The sequence below is a fragment of the Culicoides brevitarsis genome, chromosome 3, assembly GCF_036172545.1.
Source record: "Culicoides brevitarsis isolate CSIRO-B50_1 chromosome 3, AGI_CSIRO_Cbre_v1, whole genome shotgun sequence".
Taxonomy (NCBI): domain Eukaryota; kingdom Metazoa; phylum Arthropoda; class Insecta; order Diptera; family Ceratopogonidae; genus Culicoides; species Culicoides brevitarsis.
Window position 1 is genome coordinate 8,870,774 of NC_087087.1, and position 25,114 is coordinate 8,895,887.

Sequence of the window (25,114 nt, forward strand, 5' to 3'; positions counted from 1 at the left end):
AGATTTTGCCAAAAAAGAAAAAAAAAAAAAAATTAAGAGATTTGTATTTAAATTTTGTGCCATATGTGCGAATATTTATGAGCCGTAAAGTACTTGTTCTTGCTCAAATTTTTGTAAGAACATGTCATGGAAAGAAAGGTGAGGTTGATATTTATTTGGCGTTAAGTGAAAGGAAGACTTTTTAATCACGTATATGGGAAATGGAGCAGTGTGATTATTTTTTTATTATCTTCTTTTTTTTAAAGTAAGACAAGTGTGAAAACACCGTTTGTTAAGGCGATGACGGAATGGAACAAATTTAAGTGATTTTTTGAGGAAGTATTAATGATTGGAGTAAAAATATTTACTAAAGAGATCAAATTTCATTTAATTTATCATTTAAAAGGATTATTTTTGACATTAAATTCTTTTGATGTTTTATGTTAATTTTTTTGAAACATGATAATTATTTAAATTCGCTTAATTTGATTCTTTAAAAAAACTTCTAATTATACGATAAAGCTTTTCGAAGAAAAGTCATCGAAAATGAAAAAAAATATTGCTAAATAGCTTGACATCCAATTTTCTACAGATAAGATTTAAATATGTGCATTAGGTCAAATTTTTAAATGTGCATTGGGTCAAATTATCAATATGTGCATTAGGTCAAATTTTTAAATGTGCATCAAATGTGCATTGGGTCAAATTTTTAAATGTGCATTGGGTCAAATTTTCAGAATGTGAATTGGGTCAAATTTTCAAAATTTATTTCTCGAAATTTTCATTTAAAACTAAGATCATAAAAATTTCATCATTAAATCTTTTTTTAAACCTCAACCAATATTAAAAGTGAATGTTTAATTATAAATTCTAAAACAATAAAATATTTCAATAAATTAATACTTACATAAATATATGTGCCTCTAATTAACATCTAGCTCCGACTCGTTCCCGTTATATGTTAATAATGTTTATAATAATCTGATTAAAGCCTCTTTTTATTCTTCTTCTAATTTATTTATAGATATTTACCTTGCCAACCACGCAACCAGCTGCTGGACAATTACACCTTCAGTATAATGACGTCTTTCTCTAATAATAAAAAATAAAACTTCAGGTTTGAATTTCTAAATATATAATCTACTCTTCTTTATTTTTATTTCTCTTTCCAAACTTCATTCTAACATTTCATATTTATTATTTACGTATAAAAAATATTTAATATTTGCTCATTAATTAAATATATTTTTTTGTATACTTTCAGAAACATTTCTATAGTAAAAATTGGACATGTGAAATTTATCAAAACATTTTGTCATTTAACATTAATAATGAAGCAAATTTTCAGGTAAGTTAAGGTCATAACATGTAAAAAAGTAATAAGCCTTAAAATTAATCAAATATGTATGTTAATAGTTCGAAAATGCTATAAATTTTGCTTTTCTCTCTTCTTATATTTTAAAATCTTCCGCATCAACAAAGATGTTGATGATGATTGAAGATAATGATGATCATACTAATAGTAATAACTAATAATATTAATAAAATCTTATTTTATTAAAAAATATAATAAAAATAATCAATTAATAACAATTAAAGGAAATGAAGTTTCTACTAAGAAAAAAATCTTTTGAACTGGACGTCTTTCGTTCGTTATAAATTATGTTTTTTTTTTGCTACATAGAAAAGATAATAAAATGGAAATGTTCGTAAACTAAATCTGGAGCCAATATGCGGCATAATGTTAATCATACTTAGTAAGTAGTTGTTTCATATATATTTATTTATATCATAATAAAAAATATTCAATCAATATTAAAGTAATCATAAAAATCATGAAGTTATGCAATTTTGCCGTTATACGTATATGTATTACATTTATTGTTCGAGGAATTTTCCCGCTGTCTTTTTAGAACTGACTTTCTTTACGTGTTGTGGTAGTCGTTGTAATTGTTTCGGCATCTCCGTTTGTACCATTTGTGTGGGTGACAGACGTAATAACGGATTTGACGACTGTCGATGATGAGTTTGTCTCAATTGTATCACTGAATAAAAAAATTTAATTAGGTAAGTTTTAAATTTTTATGAGAAATTATTTTAATTTACCCAAACTCTTTTAAATCCTTGATGTTGGACATGTTCATATCCATTATTTCCTTCGATGTGGCGACAGACAAGGCATTTGTTGTATTGGTACTCAATACAGAAAGGCGTCCTATATGCAAGAAAAGAAGAGAAAGAAATGAGAAGAAGGTAATTTTCATGTTTGCAATTTACATGCAATTAACCGTACAGAGAACATCGTCAACATGTTTTGAACTGTCAAATTTTCTTGTTTACATTTTAGGTCAAAACAAATTTGGGAAATGTTTTATAGGGGGAGATATAGTAAATTTTATTATTGAAGTATTTTGTTTAATAATAAATGCAAAAAATCCTAAACAGATTAGAGATATTATAAAATCTTGTAATAACGAACTGTGAGTATCAATGTGTTGAACTAAATAAAGTAAAGTCACTTACTGAAAAAATTGACTGTTCGCAAAGAATTTCCGAGTTTGAAGGACTTGAGAATAAAGAACCTGATGCACTACATTCTCTTAAAGAAATTGGTCGACTTCAAAAGGGAACAAAAATAGAACAAATAATATTCTTTAACGATTATAAGTCAATGGAGCAGGATGACAAAAGTATAAATAACGAACTTCACGATAAAAAATGGGTACTGGAAAATTTTTTAAGAAACATTGTTTATACAGTCGGAATGTGAAGAAGAGGATTTTAGAATGAAGAAACTAAAAAAGATCTTCTACTGCCGAACGTATATTTAGAAAGGGTCTCAGGTAAAGGTACGGAGGTAGTTCTTGTTACTTATGCCCAGACAATGAACTTAAAATGGAAAATGCAAAAGCTGACCATATTAAAATATAACATGTGTAAATAAAAAGGAAACAAGCAATGAAATTCTTGATTTGAAATAAAGAACAAAAATCGTATAACGAATTAAAATGCACAACTTATCTAAAAGTGAGTTCGATAGTAAATAGTTGTCTATGGATAAGATTTAATACGACGTTCAAATGAAAATAAGTAAATTTTCTGATGTGCTCTCAAAAATCATATCAAACCTTATCACACTTAACATTTGATATTTATCTTATCATAATATTTGCCGAGTCATATCTAAACAAGTTTTTGAGACTTTTGATTATGTAAATAGAAGAAAAATGTTAATCAAGTATCATTTCAAACAAAGAAAATATTCAACACAAAGAAATTTCACGATGTTCGATGTTCAAACATTTTTTTCACGAATTGCAATAGCCTATCATAACAAACACGACGCAGTGTGAGAAATTGCGAGAGACTTGAGCAAAAAGAAAAACCTTATCTCATTTATACTTGATTTGCTATCAATTTGAATCTCTCGAACAGAATAAAAAAAAAGCAAAAACAGAGATTCAGTTGCTTCTTGTCTCTCTTCGCTTGCGGTCGTCTTGTCATTAATAATAAAATCAACACATTATTGTGACATTAAATCTCTCACACACTTCATTACAATTTTATTGATAAAAAATTTCAATTACCTCATTCGCATAACGGGGATCGTCGGTCGTTCACGTAATAAATAAGTTAAATAAGTGCAGAACAAATCTAAATACGGAAAGATGTACGCGAAACCAGTTGGCATTGATAGTGAAAAATACCGGGTTGTTGATCTCCGATCAGACACGTTGACTGTTCCAACGCCCGAAATGCGACAAGCAATGTTCACAGCGGAAGTCGGCGACGATGTTTATGGCGAAGATCCAACTGTGAATGAGTTGGAGCGAAAAGCTGCCGAAATTTTTGGGAAAGAAGCTGGATTGTTTGTGCCGAGTGGTACAATGGCGAATTTGCTCGCAATTATGGTTCATTGCAATAAGCGGGGAAGTGAAGCAATTACGGGACATATGAATCACACGTTTTTGTACGAGCAAGGAGGAGCTGCGCAATTAGCTGGCGTGTCACTGAATCTAATTCAGAACAAACCAGATGGGACTTTTTGCTTGAATGAGGTTCGTCGTAAGATTAGAGGCTTTGATTGTCATGAACCGAAAACGCAACTCGTTTTAATTGAAAATACGCACAACATTTGCGGAGGAAAGGTCTTGCCATTGAAATGGATCGAAGAATTGAGCGGAATTTGTAAGGAAAATGGCTTGAAATTGCATATGGATGGCGCTCGAGTATTCAATGCGGCAACTTATTTAAAAGTTCCCGTATCAACTGTCGTAAAAGATGTCGATTCTGTTTGTTTCTGTTTGAGTAAAAACTTGTCATGCCCAATTGGATCCATTCTTTTAGGAACAAAAGAGTTCATAAAGGAGTAAGTTTCAATTTTTTGAAGAAAAAAATCAAAAATTTATGAAATCCAATTTTAGTGCCCATCGTTTACGCAAAGCCCTCGGCGGAGGCATGCGCCAAGTTGGAATCGTAGCAGCTGCTGGTTTAGTTGCTTTTGAAAAGGTCGTTCCTCGTTTAAATCAAGATCACGAACATGCCATGAAGATCGCAAAAGCCATTTTTGATCTCAAAAGCCCAAATTTCACTGTCGACATCGCAACGGTACAAACTAACATTTTCATGATCGAACTAAAAAACGATAAAATCAAGTCGGATCAAGTCACGGAGCGATTCAAAACCGTGACAGAGCAAGAAATCAAAGACGGAATTGTAGATGAGAACGGAAAAGGGATCGTCGTAAAGTCAGGATCACGTGATTGGAGTTTCGTACGTCTTGTGTTGTACTTGCAAATTGACGATGTCTTGACGGATTTAGCAATTAAGAAGATTTTGTACGTTTTTAAGGAATTTGATCGCAAATTCGCTTAAAAATTAAGTTTTTTTTTGCTTGGAACAATAAACATACCGACAATTTCCTCAGTTGTTTGGGAACAAATTGTAGAAACGGTTGAATTTAAGTGATCTTTAACTGAATCGATTGTCATCGTTGAAATATCTCCAATTGTATCGTTGTGACCTTTTGTCGGAGATGTATCAATTCCGTTTGTGTATCCAATTTCTGTCAAATATAAAAAAAATTAGTTTATTTAAATTACAATTTTTTTCTTTTGGTTTTTTTTTTAATCAAATCGATAAGTTTTATCCCAAAATTAAAAAAATAAAATAACTACGAAGAGAAAAAAATTAAATTTAAAATTTTTGATAAATTTTAAAAGTAAATAATAATTCTTTTAACTTTAAGCCTTTAAGGAAGTTTTTTTTTATATTAAATTATAAAATATTTAAAAAAAAAATATTTAAATTTAATTAACTAAAATATTCAATATATTTTTTAAATTAAATTAAATTTTTTTTAAATTATTTTTTATTTTAATTTTTTTTTTAACTTTTAAAATTTATTTTTTTAACAAAAATTTTAATAGCAAAAATAGATAATTTTTAGTAAAATTTGGTAATTTCAAAAAATTTTTTTACGAAAAATTTTATTTTACACCAAGTTAATGAAGAAATATTATGTTTAAGTCAAATTTTTCGCAATATTTAGAAAATTAAAAATAATAACTATTAATCAGTTGAATAAAAACATTTTTAAAAATAAAAACATACCTAATAAGCAAAAAAAATTTTTTTTATTTAATTAAAAATTTTATCTTTTTAGCAAAAATAGATAATTTCAATGAACTAAAAAATTTGGGAATTTAAAAAAAATTCTTATACCCAACTCATATTTTTATTTTTAAAAAACTTTTCGATTTGATTCAAAACTTTCTCAATTCTAAAAAAAAATTTACCTTTTTCTTTGTTATTTGTAACAGAATTAGCTGCTGCACTAACGGGAGTCACAACTTCGACAGTACTTTGTTCATCGACAGTTTTTTCTTCGTTATCTCCTTCCAAAGTGTCTTCATCTTCATCGGAATTGGCTTGTTCCTCGCTAAGAGGCTCCAAATCTACCGATCCTTCTGCCGAGACAATTTTCGTTGCTGACAATGTGATTCGTTGTAATTCCGAAGACGAGCACATGTACAAGGCTTCTCCGTGTGTCGTGAAGCAAAGTGACGAAATTCCGCTAAAAAATTCAAAAAATTAAAATTTTTTTAAATTTTTAATTAAAAATGAAAATTTACTTGATATCTTCGCGACGAACAGCTGACGAATTAATTTGTCGTTTCAATTCGGGCACGGAAAGTACCATGCATTCGCCCAAATTTGTAAGACACATGAGCCCGATTTCGGTATGGACGGCTTGTGATGCGGATGTATTCAAGTCGGAGCTTGTGTTTGCGTCGGCAGGAGCGGGAGTCGCATTTGTGGCGAGCGGCGATTGAACGTGATGTGGTCCTGTTTGCTTCACGGGACTTGGTTGCAACAATTCGGGCGTTACTTTGCACGTGAATGAGGCGAATTGGATCTTGCGAGAACTGAAAAAAAGTAAAAAAAAAATATTTTTATGAAAAATTGTCGAAATATTGTTAAAAAAAATTAAAGAAATTTTTTTTGAGTAATTTTTAAAAATATTTTTTATTAAAAATTAACTAAAAAAATTTTTAATGAAAAATTGATAAAAAAATTTTTTTTGAGTATTCTAAACATTTTTTATCAATTGAAATATTGTCTCAAAATTAAAGAAAATTTTTTTTAAACAATTTTCACTAAAAAATAACTCAAAAAATTATTTTGAAGAAAAAATTTTAGAAAAAAAATTAAAGAAAAAAATTATTTGAGATTTTTTTTTAAAACATTTTTCATTAAAAATTAATTTAAAAAATTATTTTTAATGAAAAATTGTTAAAAAAAATCAAAGAAAATTTTTTTATTAAAAATTGACTCAAAAAAAAAATTTTTTTTATTTTTTCAGATTTTTTTTTAAATTTTTTCAACATAAAGGATGAAAACTCACCGTGCCCCTTCATGCGCCGTCAACTTGTACTTCGTAACGGGCTTCAATTGTGGCAATGAAAATACTTTAAACTGCTCTTCGGAGGCAATCAATACTTTATGAGGCGCCGATGTTTGTCCCGGTTGTTGGAAATCTAATGGAACAGCAGCCTATTTTTGCAAAAAAATCAAAAATTTAACATTTTTCATAATTTTTTAAGCATTTCACGACTTACGTTGTCATACAAAGTGATTCCAATGACAGGAGCTCGATGCTTCAACTGAATTTCCTTCGCCAATTGACCCGTAATTGGTCGTCGCGGTGCTGCAGGATCGTCATTCTTCGGTGGGAGATAGATCACAAAGACAGATACGCAACTCGAGTTTGTTCCTGACCACAAACTTGCCATCGGGGTTTGTGCTAAAAAAGGAAAAAAGTCAATTTTGATGATTTTTTTGGTAAATTTGAGGCAACTTACTGTTCGTAATGTACGTGTGAGCAAATGTTAGACAACGAACCATGCTTCCCATGCCATCATCGACGGGACGAGCCTCGATTTGACGTTCCATTGGGCGAGTTTCAGCCTAAAAAAGGATTTTTATGAAAATTTTGTTTTAAAAAATTAAAGAAAAATTTCTTACAGGAGCAGCTGCTTGTGCATTCGGGTTATTTCTGGTCGATCTTCCCTTTCTCAAACGTCTGAAAGACTCGCGCAATGTCTTTTTGAAGGATTTTCTTCGAGAAAGTGTCTCGCCAGCTCCCGTTAAATCTGTGAAAAAACAAAAAATTAATAAAAATTTCAAAAATTTATCAAAAAAATCACTCACCATTCGGATTCAAAGTGCATTTATGGAACACTGGCGTATCATGTTGATAGTCAAACAACACCAAACCATGAGCCGTTCCCGCTGCAACCAAATTCCATTTTGTTTGGAGAGCAACACACGTAATTGCCGCCGGAGGCAATACTTGCAAGACACTCAAAACCTCCAAACCTTCTTGAACTTTTGTATATTCTTGCAAGAGATTTGTGCGAACCTTCAATTGATCGTGTCCCTTCCAAATGAAGCCATCACGATCGCTAACCAAATTCATCGTTGTTACTTTTAACGGTTCAGCGGACTTGGATTCTACCTCAAAGTTGAATGAAACGACATTTCCAGCGGTTCCTGCGACAATCAAGACTCCTGTGTTGGGGCAGAAAGCAACTTTTTTCACGGCGAGACGAGGATCATCGGAGTAAGGATCAAATTGACCCGCTTTACGGAATGGAGGTTCGCCTTCATCCATTGGTTCGCTCGATTCTTGCGGTTCTTGGTCGAAATCGGGATCGCCGTGACTGAAAATATGAAGAGAAAATTAAGTTTTTGTTTAAATTTATAAAAAAAAAATTAAAATAACCAAAAAATTTTCACAAAAGAACATAAAATGTTGCCCAATGCACATTTTAAAAAATTTCCCAAATGAATATTTTAAAAATTTTGACCCAAATGAATATTTTGAAAATTTTGACCCAAAGAACATTTTAAAATATTTTTCAATTAAATATTTTAAAAATGTTGACCCAAAGAACATTTAAAAAATTTCCCTATTGAATATTTAAAAAATTTTTCCCAATAAACATTATGAAAAAATTTCCCTATTGAATATTTTAAAAATTTTGACCCAATGAACATTTTAAAAAATTTCCCTATTGAATATTTTAAAAATTTTGACCCAAAGAACATTTTAAAAAATTTCCCTATTGAATATTTTAAAAATTTTGACCCAAAGAACATTTTGAAAATTTTTCCTATTGAATATTTTAAAAATTTTGACCCAAAGAACATTTTGAAAAATTTCCCTATTGAATATTTTAAAAATTTTGACCCAATAAACATTTTGAAAAATTTCTCAATTGAATATTTTAAGAATTTTGCCCAATGCAAATTATGTAAAATTTCCCTATTGAATATTTCAAAAATGTTGACCCAATGAACATTTTGAAAAATTTCTCAATTGAATATTTTAAAAATTTTGACCCAATGAACATTTTGAAAAATTTCTAAATTGAATATTTTAAATATTTTGACCCAATGAACATTTTGAAAAATTTCTCAATTGAATATTTTAAAAATTTTGACCCAAAGAACATTTTCAAAATTTGACCCAATGCACAATTTAAAATAAAAAAAAAATTTACCCGAAAATTGGCGCAGTTTTGACCTGTAACAAAGGCGTCAAATTGACTTTTGTACAATCCCAAAACTTCACAGAACCATCTTCGTGTCCCGTCAACAAAATTTCGTAACCATGGAAGTTTTCTTCGTCCTCCTCACGATCTGGAAGTGTTCCTCCCATAACAGGCCAAGCAATTTTCGAGCAATTTTCGTATTGATGTTCGCCCGCTTTTCGAATTTTATCGAAAATTTCCTGCGTGACATCCGAAACCAAGTGATTGCATGTCACAGCCGACGCATGCAACGAATGCAAATACGGCGGCACAACAAGCGGCAACGTCTTATCCGTCAAATCGTATGCCACAAGTTCTTCTTCCAACAAAACGACCAAAACTTGCGCCTGATCCGGTTCGTCGTCGTCGTGCGTAACAAAGAAATCAATTACTTTCGACGTGAAATCAAGAGCAACTTTGCTGCCGTCTTTGCAATGCACGGAAACGCATTGATGATCTCCGTAGGCGGATCGTGGCATGCCTCCGGAGAAAATTACGAGCTCATCGTCGCCACGGAAAGCGCGAACAAGACGATCAATCGCTTTGCACGGGTCAACGCCATACGGGACGTAGTTTTGATCTTCAGGCGGATCTGTGTTGTCGACATCCCACGTCGCATAAGAGCCATCTGCGTGATACCAAGTGAATTTTTCGCCGTCATGTTCGACATCCAAGCCCACAGATTGTCCATGACCCGGCGAAACGTAAGCACGATGCACCTTCGACTCTTCCAGATCCCATAAAATCGCTAAACCACGATTGTAGGAGATCAGCAAATGATTGAAATTCGATGGAAGTTGCTTAATTTGTTCGATGGCGCCTGCATTGTTGTGTCGATACTCCTTCGGGGCTTGATCCAAGACGGCATCGTGACAAACGACGGGCTCCGGTAGCGGATCCAACGTTTTGATGTCAAGTTGGAAGATATTTCCGCCTTCGGTGCCGACCCACAAGTAATCTTTGACGTACGAACAGCACAACGACGAGATTTTCTTTTGTTTCCCATCGAATTTGATCGTTTTGATAGGCACCATGAGTGTTCCTGCTGGCTCCCATAATGTCAATAAATTCGCTGAAGTGAGCGTTATTAAGCGCCCACTGTCGGGAATCCATTCAATTTGCTGCACGAGCACATCTTGAACGCCGCCGCCTTGGGGAGGCGTATGTTGCCCGTAAAATTCGACGCCAGGTTGTCCGAAAACTTTCAAGACGCCCGTTTGCGTGCCAATTGCCATGAGTTTACGTTGAGGATCGTAGGCGATGGCGGAGGGTTTGTGAGGGAAGCCATGTTGCACGGTCTAAAAAGAGAAAAAAAAAGTAAGATAAAAAGATCAGTGACCTCGTTAATTGGTGAAATACGTTAAAATTTGTAATGAACAACACAGAATAAAAAAGAAATTAAAAGAATTAACTACTTAAAGTATGAAGATAGAACGAACTTGGGTTGAAATTGATTAATTAAACGTATTACTCATATGCGTTTTTTTCGTTTGAACAATGTGACACAAAAATTTGAGAATTATTATTTTTTTTTTCGAAATTTTTTAAAGTTTTTTTAAACTTTAGAAAAAAATCTAACTTTTATTTTTAAAAATGTAAGATTTATTTTTTTTATGATTCTTTAATTTCGAAAATTATTTAACAAAAACATACCATTTTCGAAAAAAAATTTCAAGAAACTTCGAATTTCGAAAAAAATTATAAAATTTCGAATTTCAAAAAAAAATTGTAAAATTTCGAAAAAACAAATTTCAAAAATTTTCGAATTTTTCGAGAAAAAACTAAATTTTCGAAATTCGAAAACAAATATTTTAAAATTTTCGAAAATTATTAAGACAAATTAGATTTTTTTTCTTTAAATGTAAGTCTGTAAGATATAAAGTTATGGAAACATAGATGCATAAGAATATTGTTAGAGATAAGCAACTTAGATGAACAAATACCAATTTAGAGAATTTGGCCTGAAATGTTATTTGCATAAGTTCGGATAGATTAAGGGCCGGAAGTCACACTTCGTCCCTTTCTTAGATAAATTTAGCATTAAGTAAACAATATGTCAGCTCAATATTGAAGAATCGAGAAGAAAGGTCAGTCTTCGTTCAAAAATCGTCGTGTTAAGGACTCGAAACCATAGTTATAATTTTTCATTAAGATTTTTTTTTTTTAATTTTAAAAAATAAAGAATTTTTTTAATATTCGAAAAAAATTTCAAGAAACTTCTAATTCTCAAAATAAAAATTCAAAAAACTTCAAATTTTCGAAAAAAAAAATCAAAAAAATTCAAAATTCGAAATTTTTTTCAAGAAACATCGAATTTTCGAAAAAGAATTTCAAGCAACTTCGAATTTTCGAAAACTTGAGCATTTTAATTTAAAAAAAAATTATGAGTAATCAAATAAAAAAAACTGAACCTGTCAGATACCAAAATTACTCATAAAAGTACCCTACAAAGGATGCTTTGACTTGTAATTCTCAATATAAAAATGCAATTTGTTACGAAAATAAATTCAGTCAGAATAAATTCTTCGAAAATGGCACAACAACAAATAACTCATCCAAAAGTTTACGCGAAATATATGAAACTTTATCAAAACGATGCGAAAAAAGACATAAACTTCACATTCGAAAATTCAGAAAAAATAATCAAAGCTCATCGATTAATTCTGGAAACAGTTTCTCCGGTTTTCGAAACAATGTTTAATGGAGCGTTCGAGGAAAAAAATACAGCTTTAATTAGATTTACGGATCCCGAAATATTTCAAAAACTCATTGACGTCATTTACTTGCAACCAATCAAAATTTCGAACTTGGAAGAAGCCATAGAATTGTGCAACGTTGCCGAAATGTACGACATCGAGGATTTAAAGGACATGACAAGTTCTTTCATGTTGGAAAATTGTTCTTACAGCAATTGTTTCTACATTTTCGAAAAAGCTCGATTATTTGGTTTGGATCGAGTTATCGAGCATTGTCGCAAATTTCTGAAAAAAAGTCTCGTTGAAGACCTGACTTTCGTGGAAATTCTTTCGTACGATCGAACAATTGACGAAGAGACATTTTGTGAGTTTCTCGCAGTGAACGAGTCTCCAGATTCGGCTTTGAATGAAATTCTCGAGTATTTTGTGAAAACCGGGAAATTGAAAAGTCATGAAAAAGCGTTGCAGGAAATTCGGTTTCTAACGATGTCAATCGAAGAAGTCATTCTTAATTCTTTTTTGAGTCAAAATGAAAAATTTGCATTGATTTCCAACATTGATGCCAACAAAAAGGAAGAAAAAGCATTAATTTCGATGCCGAAACATTTATCGAGCAACAAAAATGTGAGAAGTGTCAATTCATCGTTTAGTTACAAATATTTTTGGATTGAAATTCTTCTGAGAACAGCAAAGGAGAAAAAGGAGAATTTTGAAACGAAATTTAAACAAGTCTCAGCCATTCGTCAGTTGTTTTTATATAATGACATGAGAATAATAAGAGAAGCTTTTGAGGCAGCAGAAGACAAAATTGACGATTTTTCGATTGTTAAGGAAATTTTAACGAAAGCTCGATGGATCAGATGGTTTGACGTGATTTTGCATGGAAATAATCAAAAAACGATTTTTGGGAAGGAAAAATGTGGCGTAAAAACTGTTTCAATTACTTTTGATTCGTCAAATGTTGAAAGTTAAGAAAGAAAAATAAAAATATATTTTTAATTGAACATTGAAAAAAATAACTTCTTTTTTTTGTATAGGTATTTTAATTTTTTTTTTTATATTTTTAAACAAATTTTCGAAATTCTTTAAAAGGCTTTAGGGAATTAATTGTATTTTATAATTCAAAAATTTTAATTTTTTTTTAAATCAATTTTTGAATTTTTAATTTTCAAAAATTTAAGTTATTTTTTTAATGTTTTCGAAAATATTAAAAATTTTTTTAAAGTTTTGAGAGCAACAAATTGAAAAATAAAAAAAAATAATAATAATTTTCGAAATAAATTTCAGTAATTTAAAAATGTTTCGATACTGTACTTACTGTCGAATTTCTAAAATTTTCGAAATTAATTTTTTCAAAATTTTACGAAAAAATAATTAAAATTTAATCAAATTTATGAAATATAAATTTAAATTTGTTACAAAATTGAAATCTTTGAAATTTTCATTAGTGACCGAAATTTTTAAAAATTAATTTTCGAAACTTTTCGAAATTCTACAAAAAAAATAAATTTCGAAAAGTGGATTTTTTTTCGAAAATTTGAAAAAAAATTTATTAAGCAAATTGAATATCTCAAGAATTGAGAATCTCTTTCAATATATAAATTCAATTTCAACACAAACAAATTAAAATAAAATACAAAGTAATGAAACCTTCCAAGAGTTTTCAGTTTTTCCCCCTCATTGGGCCGATCTAAAAAAATCGATTGAGCGTTATCGAAGGCAAAAATGTAAACAATTACACCCAGTCGAGTGCTGTATATTTGTTTGCATGTTCTTTTTATCGTTTCGTTATCATCAATTAGAGTACTTTTATCAAACAAATTGACACCTGTTGACTCGTGTGAGTGACTAAATGTGGTTTTCTACGATTCTATTTGACGGGAAAGTATTTTTTATGCGACAAAAAGAACTTTAGACAAGAAGAGGTTTTTAAAAAATACTTTTAGCGCGATGTCTTTAATTAATTACGTCATGAAATTCGGATCATGGGATTTTTTAAGTGTTTTAATTAATTATTTTTTTTTTATTTTTTCATGGAATTGGTCTCTCAGAATTAAAATTATAAAAAAAATAATTAATAAAAAAATAATAAAAATTAAAAATAATAAAAAATACCAATTCTTGAAATAATTTTAAGAAATAATTTCAATTCCAATTAAAATTTCAATTTTTTCTAATCAAGCAACGTGCATGCATCACATCGTGACTTTGCAAAAAAAATGCTAGAAAGTTCAATTGCGTTCCACAAAACGATAGAAGAGCAAAGAAAGAAGATGAAAAAAGAAGATTTAATGCAATGTTCATACCTTCATGTCGTTACTTTGCATAAAACTTGAACAAGAACAAGGTAGAAACTCGTTCTATTCAAAATAAAAATATTTTATTATAATTTCTTCTAACTCGTACCTCTTTGTTTCGTTTCGTTTTAGCATAAATCTGAGCAAAAACTGAAGAAAATTTTACAAACGCCTCAATTTAGTGACAAAATCTGCTTTAAATCGTCTCAAAATCCAGCAAAAAATGAATCATTGTCTCAAAATTATGACTCAACGATCATCCAACGCTAAAAATATGATGAAATGACGACGATAAGTAATCAACAAGTGCCTTATCTCGTCATTATCTTACAATTTTTTATCTAAGTCAACTCGATCGTCGTCGGGTTTTGATGAAATTCGATCGAATTAAATGTAACAAACATCAAATTAAGACAAAAAATCGAAGAACAAACAAGAAATTCGTATTTTGTTGTGCCAATAGTACAAATATTCCGTACTATAGCAACGACGATCGATCGTACAAAAAAAAAACAATAAATCTATCCAATCTATTCAAGAGTTCAATGAACTTTTTCCTCTCTTATTCTTGTTCTCTGGTTCATGTTTGATTTTTTTTCATTTTATTTTATTTTATTAACTTTTGTTATTACGATGATTATTATTATTATTTCATTAAAAGTACGATTCTTGCATATCTTCACGCTACAAAGTGTGCTGATGTTGATTATATGGTAATAATGTTCGATATGTGGTTGAAAAAATTAAAGGTAAATATGAGGAATGATTGGTAGGAGGAGTCGTTTTAAACATTTTTTGAGGTATTGATTGATTGTTTTCGTCAATTTTGAATAAAAATTGTCAATTTATCTTTGAAATATCAAGATTTTATGTGATATTTTTTTCCCAAAAATTAATTTTTGAGCAAAAAATTTTGTTAATATGTAAAAAATTTTAATTTTTTAAAAATAATTTTCTTTAAAATTGTCACAAATGCTCGAAAAAAAATTTTAATTATTTTTTTTTTTTAATATTTTATTGCCCAAATTCCTTCAAAAATGGTAAAAAAAATTATTTTGAAAAGCTTTTAAAAAATTTTAAAATTAAAAAAAAAATTTTTTGAGTACAAATTTGCATAAATCTAAATAATCAAAATAATTTAAAAAAATAAATAATTAAAAACATTTAAATTTAATTTAAAATTATGAAAAATATGTTTAAAAATTTTTAAATAAATTATTTTAAAAAAATTTAATTAAAATAATAAATTAAAAAAAAATAAAATAAAAAAAAAATAAAAAAATAATATTTTTCAGCTCTAAATTTCGTAGAAAAAATAAACAAAAATTGACTAATTTTTTATTTTTTTGCGCTGAAAGTTGAAAAATTTGAGTATAAATTGTCTCAAAATTGGCAAAAATATTTTTTTTTTCATAAAAAATTCAAAAAAAAATGCTCGAAAATATGTTTTCTTCAAGGTTTCAAGGTTTTCTTGCTAAAAAGCTAAAAATTAAAAATTTCGAGTAAAAATTCTCTTCAAGTGTCAAAAAATAGTCAACTTCTAAATGAAAAATTTCACTCAAAACAATTTTTTTCGCTAAAAATTTAATAAGAATTTTCATTTAGTATTCAAAAATTGATGAAAATTAACAAATTTTTGACAAATATTAGAAAAAAAATGTAAAAAGTTACAAAAAATAATTTTTTTTTCTTACTTAAAGTTAATTTTCTGTCGTTCAAAGCCCTGCTTGCCCCAAAAATTCACTGAAAACTGTGTTAAGTTCGTTGTAAGTCTCGCATAATTCCCTTAAAAGAGGTCGCATTTTGCAACTTTGGCTCACCTGTGTGTTTATGTCTCGCCAAACAAAAAGAATTAAAAGGAAGAAGTTTTACAAGTGTCGTGATTTATGCCTGAAACGTATCAAATTTCAATTGCTTACAATTGATTTTTATTTTATTTTTGTAAGTAATGCAACCAGAACGCACGACGAAAAAAGTACCAAGTCATCATCAATCATGAACCAGTTTTCGAGAATTCAAGAGGAGAACCGTTAAAAATGCCAAAAAAAATTCTTCATCTCGTCCGAAATTTTATCGCGTTAACCACAAAATTCATTTCTCGATAAATTTCGTTCGTCAATTTTGTGAATTATTTTTTTTTGTCGACTCGTCACGACCAAAAATCAGATTTAAATGACTCAGAAAGTCACAGACACGTTCTTGCTTTGGCTTTTTGCTGTTTTGCATTTAAATTTTTTGTGTTTGTGCAAAAAAAAAAAAACAAACAAAAATATGTGAATGAAGTTGCAAACCGTAAAGAAATGATATGAATCACTGTCATGCTGGTTTATTTATTACGCGAGGTATATTCGAGTTAGCGAACGATCTCTTGCAGCTTATTAGAACAGAAATTGATTTCGATAGTCATGACTTTCGTGGAGAAAACGAACTTTGCTTGCTTTGCGAGAAATAGTAGAGCAAGAGAACGTCCCTCTGGCATTTGTTAGGTACTCTACTACTAACTATTTTATTGTTGTTCTTTTATTCACTTTTTAACGCATTTTAATTTTTTGCTTGAAAATTTTCTCTTTTTCCTGTTTTTGAGTCTTTTTTGTCATAAAATGAAAAAAAATAAATAATTTATGATTTTTTTTTATTTTTATATAAAAGATATTTAAAATTTTCAATAAAAAAAAAAAAAATTTAATAAAAAAATCAAATTTTATAAAAAAAAATCATAATTTTAAAAAATAATTCTAAAAATAATTTTAATGAAATTAATTTTTTTTTAATATTTTTATAATGATCATATAATTGTGTTAAGAAATATTAATTCTGAAGAAAGTTTTAAATTTTAATGAAATAAATAAAATTTATGAAGAAAAATTTATTTCTAAATATATTTATTGAATTTAAAATTTTTTAAAATAATTTTTGAAAGAAAAACGCCTTTTTGAAAAATTTTTAAATTTATTTTTTAAAATTAATCGAAATTTTTAATTATATATTTTTTTGGGAATCTCAAATTTTTGTTTAAAAATTTTATTTAAAAAGTAAATAATTAAAAAATTATTAAAATTAAAAATTTAATTAAATAAAATATTATTAAAAAAATTAAAATAAAATAATTAATTAAAAAATTAATTTAAAAATTAATTTTTTGAATTATTTAAAAAATATTAAAAATTATTTTTCATTTTAATTGTTTTTTTAATTTTTTAAAGTCAAAAATAATTTTTAAAAAGATTTTTATTATTTTTAAAATTAAAAAAAAATAATAAATTAATTAATAAAATTTTAAATAAATTAATTAATAAAAATAATAAATCTGTAAAAATTCAAATTATTTATGAAATTTTTTATAAATTTAATTAGAAAATTTTTTTAAAGTTTTTTTCTTGCATTCTAAAAAATTATTTTTTTTTTAAAATATTTAAAAATTTTTAAAAAAAAAATCATTAATTTTTAAAAATTAATTCAAAAAACGCTGAAATCTTTTAATTTCACGAAAACCTTTAAAACTTGTTGCTTTTTTCGAACGTAAAAAAGTATCAAAAGAAAGAAACAAGATTTGTGTCTGACAATGGTAATACTTTTCTATCACGTTCCCGTTATAATGTTATTAAAATTAAACTTTTTTTGTTATGCTCTGTGTGGTGTGACACAGGCAACGAATTTAATGATGATTGTTGTTGTTCTGGCATGGCAGCAAGAAAGCAACAGTACAAGACAAGACAACTTGGATCTTGGTTAGTATTTTATTTATATTTAAATTAGGTCTGGATTTCGGCTTGCATTGTATGTAAAACATGATTTTATGACCAATGAAGTTCATTTCTCTCAAAAAAATTTACTTTTCGTATCTTATCATTTTTTTTATAAAAATAATTTTTATCGTTATCTGTGACTTATTTCGAGCTTGGGCAACATTTCGAGACAAAAACAATTTTTTTTCATTGAAAAATGATGCAATGTTGTACGTGTTCGTGGTGTTTTCTCGCGACAAGTCATGCGAACTAACACAACGAGACACAAGACAAGCACAAGACACATTTTACATTCGATCCGCATTTGTTCGTTCAAGCGTGCCTCAGATTTGTCCGATTGAAAGTTCATTTTAAATGCAAATTTCGTCGTTGGAAGCGTCGAGAGAACGGTAATTGACCTCTTTCTTGTCCATTTCTATGCTAAAATGACATCATAATGGCTTTAATGGTCGTACCTCGAGTAGGGAACTCGTTAATTATCGTCAAACAAAGACGAAAAGAACCGTAAGAAAGAGTTTTGTTAACCTCGCCCTTCCGTTGATGCAACGAAAAATGGACAAAGGGTCTTCTTTCTCGCTGTAAATGCCGAAACCAGATGATTTTTGACGAAAAAACAACACGCGAGATCAATGACCTGCTTTTCCGGAGTAAAAAACTCACAAGACGATAAAAATCATAATTCACAGCTTTGTCTAGTTAAGTAATAAAATGCAGTTTTTCACACCAGTAGCAATTAAAAATTACTTTAGATGACGTAATTTGATTCAATTTGAGAACAAACGTAAATTTAGCAACAAAAAGGCAGCTTTTGTGGCAGCAGAAGGTCAAAGATTAGACAATTCGTTTTGGTTTTCGGTCTCTCTGGTGCGTGTTGCATGCTGATAACGTGCTTTCATAGCTCATTGAAGCAAAAAATTACCATACTGCATTTTTAATTTGCTTTGACACCGCTTTGCTTTGACTAACTGTCACCGCATGAAAGCGCGAAGGTAGAAAAATTGCCGTGATATCGTACTGTACAAGGTGCTTTCTTATCACTGACAAGTTATTATTACTTGAAATTGTGTCTTTTGCGTTCTTGGAAGGCGTGAAGGTGCAGCTTCGTTATCAAATTGTAGGTTTTTTATGTAAATAACAACCTTTTCTTATCTAAAAATGGTATAATTTTCATTTTTTTAGGTTATAATTTTTATTTGAGGTTATGTACAAAGATCAAAAATGTTTTTAATTTTTATAACCTAACTTTTTGAGAGTTTTTAGGAGGTATATGCAAGAAATTGTTTAAATTTGGTAAATTTTAGACCCGAATTTGTTAAAAAAGGTAAATGTTTTGGTTAAAATTAATTCGAAAGTTAATATTTTCTTACTTTTAAAAATATTTAGTGAGAAATTAAATTTTTCTCTTAATTTTCAAAAGTTGATAGGTATATGTATGTGAAATCTTGAATATTTTTGTAAAAATTTAAGATTTTTTACTAAAAAATTGAAAATTAGGAAGGATATAAACTTTAGAATTGAGAAATTTTAACAAAAATGTACCAAAAATTAAATTTTTTGATATTCGATGATACATATCCTTTCTAAAAATGTCCCGAAAAATTAAATATATTATTTTAAAATATATATAATATATTTTTGTAATATATATTACATATATTAAGGTATAATTATAATTTTTTTTTTCATTTCAGTGACAAAAAGCTTTATTAAACATAAAATTTATGACTTTGAAAACTCACCTTCCGGAATGCATACAACTCCTTTTGGAGCTTTTGTCGCTCAGCTGTTGGCTGATGTCCTTTTCCACGAATAAACTTCAACATTTTTCTGTTTGCATCATATGTTCAAAGGAAACTGCAACAAAAAAAAGTAAGAAATTTATCATTATTATTATTAAGTTTACATTTTTTTTAAGTCGATCGTCGCGACTCTAATCTTCTCATCCAACCTACACAACTTTTTTCATCGTAAAGTAGCTGTCCTGATCTACAATTTTTTTTTTATCGTATCATGAGAACGACTTGAGACCCATAAATAAATGAAATGTCCAGCAATGCAACTTTACAAATAAAAATGTCACGATAATTGCATGAAAGTCTGAGAAGATTAACTTTTTTGTACATGTCGAGTTTTAAGCAAAAAAAAAATGTAAGAAAGTGTGGGTCGTAATTGTCGTTTGTTTTTAAAAAGTGATTCTTGATGTAATGGAAAAAGCCAATGAACGTCATCTTTAGAATTAAGAAGAAAAGTTCTTGATATTTCTCATAAAATCACAACTTTTTTGTGCAAGAAACCACAAATTCAAGAAAGAACTAGAAAAAGGTAAAAAAAAATCAAAACCCGTCTTCAATATCACAAAATTCTTCTTCATATGCTTCGTGCAGATTTATTTCTTCTTAGCTTAAAATGGAGCTATAATACTTAAAATGTATCAGGAACGATATCGACGATGCAATCGTTTGCTGTTTGTTTGTCCACGAATCTTTATCGAATTACGTTTTGAAGTATCTTTCAAATCCTGTTTCATACTTAAATAACCTAACGGAAATTCTCTAATACACTTTTTAGTTTTCAAGCTTATGAGAGAAAGAGATAAAATGTGCTGAAACGACAAAACTAAGTAACCGACAATTTACAACATAATTACCAACTTTTATTGTTTTTACAGTTTTATTACTGCACTACTACTACTTTTTTTTGTTTTATTTTCGAGAGACAGCAGAAAGATGGTTTCAACCGCAAAAGTTTATGCAATTTATATTTATTTAATTACCACAGCGGAGTCGTCAAATAAACAAACGATTCTCGTTAATTAATTGTATGTCGTACTCCCTTTTTTGTGTTTTATGTTTTGTTTCGTGAAAAAAATGAAATAATAAAAAAAGACAAAAACAGCAACAAATACAACTCCATCAACAGGTCATAATTCACTTTCAATGGTAGGTATGTGAATTTTTTTATTTTTTTTTCAGATTATGGAAAAATTGCTATGTTTTGGGTCTGTCGGTAAGTTATGAAATTTTAATATTTCAAAAATTAATTTATTATTATTTTTAGGTTTGACAAAGGACAGTCTAAAAACTTTAAAAAATCATGGATTCAACTGATGTCTAAAAAAGGATGAATCTGAAAGCTCTCAACTATTAGAGGAACAAGAAATATGGAATTAAGGATCTAACAGGTAAATATACTTTTCATATGCATAAAAATTATTGCAACTTTCACGTGCTAAAATTAATAATTGGAGAATCATCATCGTTATTGGAGGTTCTTAAGCCTCTGAAGGATTTTGGATACATTGAAAGATCACTATTGAAAAAAATCTGAAAATCTACAAATTCATCAAAATACGCTCACACAAATCCCTTTCCATGCATTCACAACTATTAAGTTCTTTTTACGACTTAGGTCCTACCTGTTAAACCTACCTGAAAGTGTAAAAAACAATAGGTTAGATATGTAAAACAGTCTGGGTAACACGTGATTTTTTCCCAAAGCTACAAAGACCATACAAGACAAATTACTTTTATGCATATTATTTGTTTGTTATTTAAGAAAAAAAGAAAGAGACAGAATGCAAGACGCTTATTTACAGACCATTTAACATCTACTATTGTACGTTTGTCTGCATTTTTTGAGAGACAAGTGACACAAATTCAAGGAGAAAGGTATCCGATAAGTAAAAATATTTAAATTCTAAGAACTTGTGACTTGACATTGACTCAATTTCATCAAAAAACATGAATGTAAGAACCAAAAGAATTAGTCAGCAAATTTAGATTCAAAATAGTAAACAAGCAGCTCAGCAGAAAAAAGCTCAAGGTGAATGTTTGTAATAGTTTCATGTTCAATAGACTGCGGAATTTTAATCATTAGTCTTTTTTCACTCTACACAAACATATAATACGACAAACATGGAACTAATGCCATTCTTGGATGCAGTTTATGACGCATTCCATCGATTGACTTGAAAAAAACAGGAATGTAAATAAAATGAACGAAAGTGCGATGCTATATGCCGGTTAATTAGTTATGCAAGCAGAAAAAAATAAACCAGATAATTTTTTGGTCAATGATGTCATCGTTGAGTAATGAATAAAGTTAAAAATCTAACGGAAGGAAGGACATTAATTCATATGTGGGTTGAATTAATTATTAGAATGACACGCCCGAATGTTTATCCACCCTTTTAACTTTTTTCAAGAGAATTTTATAGAATTTGGACTAATCCTAATAGAAACAACGGGACATGACTTCCGGCAAGTCGCATTTTAAAATAGTCATTCAACAGGTGTTTCACGCCGGCATCAATATCGAAAGACAAAATTAGACATAAATCACACATATGGTACGCTTACCTAAATAATGTTGGTTTTTTATCCAATTAATTGTTTGTTATCTCCCACTTTTGTGTTCACTTTTATCGCTGTTTATTACTAACAATCTTATTTTTTTGTATGTTTTTTTAGCCGCACCCAATTGATTATTATTATGAGTACAATTCACTTTTTTTCTCTTCTTATAAACTCATAAAATATAAATATTCAACGAAATGGAATTAACACGATTCACGATCAAGTGATGTGTCGATATATAAAATTCCTTTGCCGGTTATTTTATTTTTTTTTAAATTTGTTTTTATTTGTTCACTTTTATTTAATTATTTATTTATTTTAATTCGTTTTAGTAAATTTTACTCCAGACAGCGAGTAAATTAATCAAAATAAACAATTCCAAATTTTTTTGGGCGGCGAGTTTTGATCGTCATAAATTTGGCTCGATCAAGTAGAATAAAGTTTAGGTATTTTATCGATGAAATTCTCGTGAGAATTTGTAGTAAATGCGTCAAAATATAACGTAAAAAAGGCAGAAAATGGTAAAAAATTGGTCAAAATAAACACCGAAATACACACACGAAACAAAACACGTCCGTCGTGAGTCACAGTTCGCTTCAAACTGATTCCGATTTCATGGCGTTTTTCGTAGCCTGTTACAAAAATGTTTAAAATTAAAAAAAAAATTGATGCAAAATATTTTTTTTTTAATTTGTAATTAAATTAATTTAATTTCATAAATAACAAAATTAAAGGAAAATCCTTAAAAATAACTAATTTTAAATAATTTAATTTATCAAATAAAAAAACTTAAATCTGAATTTAATTTTTAATTAATTTTATTAAAATATTTAATTAAAAATTTAAAATAAATTTATAAAGATGCCCAAAAATAGTTAAAATACTTTGTTATTAATAAATAATTATTTATCCAATTAAAATAATTAATTTAATTAAAAAATTAAATTTTTAATTAGGGTTGCCAACTTATGTTAACTGAAACATTAAACAACTGGCAACCCTACATTCCATTTTCTGCTACCGTTTTCGTGTGAAAAAAATCCGCGTGGGTTGTGGTTTGCATATTGCAATCGGTTCAAACGGTTATGTAAACGGTAAAAATCCTAAATTTTAATTTTCACGGAAAAATCTTAATTTTTTAAATGACTGATTAGAAATCCTAAAAGGATCGTAACATGAGCGAACGATGCAAGAATTTCACAGAATGGATCAAAAAATTAACAAAAACCGACAAAACTGATTTTTGGCCAAAAATTAAAAAATGTGATCTTAAATTGTTTATTAAATTTTCTTAAAATGCTTCAGAAATTCCTAAAAATTAATTATTTTAAAAATTTAAATTAAAAAATTAAAAAAAAAAAATATTTTTAAAACCTTTCAACGAGTAGAACAAAGTCAATGGGTCCAAATAAATAAATAAAACAACTCATATTTTTTGCTTTCTTTTTTTTTGTTTAAATTTACACTAATTTTATTTTGTGTTTAATTTTACGTCATTATATAATAATAGTTTTCTATATTCATATTACATTTTAAATTTATCTCATCGTATTTTATTATCGGATAAAACTACCAAACAATTTCTATTTTGTTTTTTTTTTGCAATATATATATAAAGGTAAGTTGTAAATATGTATATTTGCCAAAAAAAAATTGGAGAAAAAATATTTTAAAAAAATGTAAATTTATATAGTTACTGGTTAAATTTTCCTCGTAGTATATTTTATAGAATTATTTTTTTTTTGTGTGAAATTAATTAATCTGCTATTTGATTTTTTTTTATTTTTATTTGTGTGGGACGATATAATTTTATTTTAGAAAAATAATAATAATAATTAGATTAACAATTACATAACTAAGTTTTTTTTTAATAGAAAGAAAAAACAAACAAGAAACAATCAATCAATCATATTTTTTTAATCCTATGCATTTTTTTTTTATATATTAATTAATGATAAAAAGTTACTCTTCTCTGTTATTTATTAATTGATTTTTTTTTTTATTATTATTTTTATTTTTTGTGAACGTGATTAAAAACTTAATAAATCAAAATAAAATTGATATCCGCACGAATCAAACTCGCTATATTTAATTTAAATTTTTTTCTTAAGTATTTTTTTGAACTTTTTTTCATTTTTTTAATGCATTTTTTCATTTTCTTTTTTTTATTTCATTTCATTTATCAACTACCACAACTTTTTATATATATAATAATAATTTTTATGTATTTTACGCTACTTTTTCAAAGTTTTTTTCTTTTTTTGTTGTTTTTCTTTTTATATATTGTTGTATATATGCACTTAAATATTATATCAAAAAATATCATATGATTCATATGTCTGTTGGTTATTTTTTTTTAATTATTATTTATTTAATTAAATCGATTTTTTTATTACTTTTTATTTTTTTTAGTATGTAGTAGACCCTATATAAGTTTACAGCGCTTGATATATGTTTAATTAAATTTTTTCACGCAACATTTTGATTTGATAATTAAAAAAAAATATTTTTTTAAAAAATTCGTTTTTTTTAAGCTTCGAAATTTTTTTTAACGTTCCTGCTTGATTTTAAATATTTTTTTAAAATATATTTTTTGTGTTTTTTGAAAGACCGTCTAATTAACAGGTACTAAATAATATAGTACTTTCGATTTTTTTTTATTTTTTTCTTTGAAGAAATGCAAGGGCAATAATATGTGGTAAGGAGAGGGGATTTAAGCAATAACGCCTTAAAATTACAAAACTTTAATGGTTAAAAATCTAATTTTTTATGTACATTTTTTTTATTTTTGTGTTTGACTTGTTTGTGGAAATTTGTCTTAATTTTCCGTTTGTTTTTATTTTTTTTTTTGTTTTTAATAAAATATGAAAGTTTTTTTTTTTTGTATAAGATTGCTCAAATATATTTTATTTTTATATTATTTATATCAAATCAAAACTCGTA

General features: G+C 28.0%; 2 protein-coding genes across 2 annotated transcripts; one reads left to right on the forward strand and one right to left on the reverse strand.

The window, feature by feature from the left end:
• Positions 1-1,342: 1,342 nt before the first annotated feature.
• On the reverse strand, positions 1,343-22,755 carry LOC134836078 (lethal(2) giant larvae protein). Its single transcript, XM_063851261.1, has 13 exons — positions 22,175-22,755; positions 19,556-19,670; positions 9,048-10,375; positions 7,693-8,204; positions 7,507-7,634; positions 7,344-7,449; positions 7,101-7,285; positions 6,887-7,035; positions 6,114-6,407; positions 5,778-6,055; positions 4,892-5,044; positions 2,086-2,194; positions 1,343-2,024 (listed from the first exon to the last, which is right to left on the reverse strand). The coding sequence occupies exons 2-13, from the start codon at positions 19,637-19,639 to the stop codon at positions 1,889-1,891; spliced, it is 3,462 nt and encodes a 1,153-aa protein (XP_063707331.1). The 5' UTR covers positions 19,640-19,670; positions 22,175-22,755; the 3' UTR covers positions 1,343-1,888.
• On the forward strand, positions 3,381-4,930 carry LOC134836080 (uncharacterized). The gene is made up of 2 exons (XM_063851262.1): positions 3,381-4,348; positions 4,404-4,930. The coding sequence occupies exons 1-2, from the start codon at positions 3,648-3,650 to the stop codon at positions 4,852-4,854; spliced, it is 1,152 nt and encodes a 383-aa protein (XP_063707332.1). The 5' UTR covers positions 3,381-3,647; the 3' UTR covers positions 4,855-4,930.
• Positions 22,756-25,114: the final 2,359 nt, after the last annotated feature.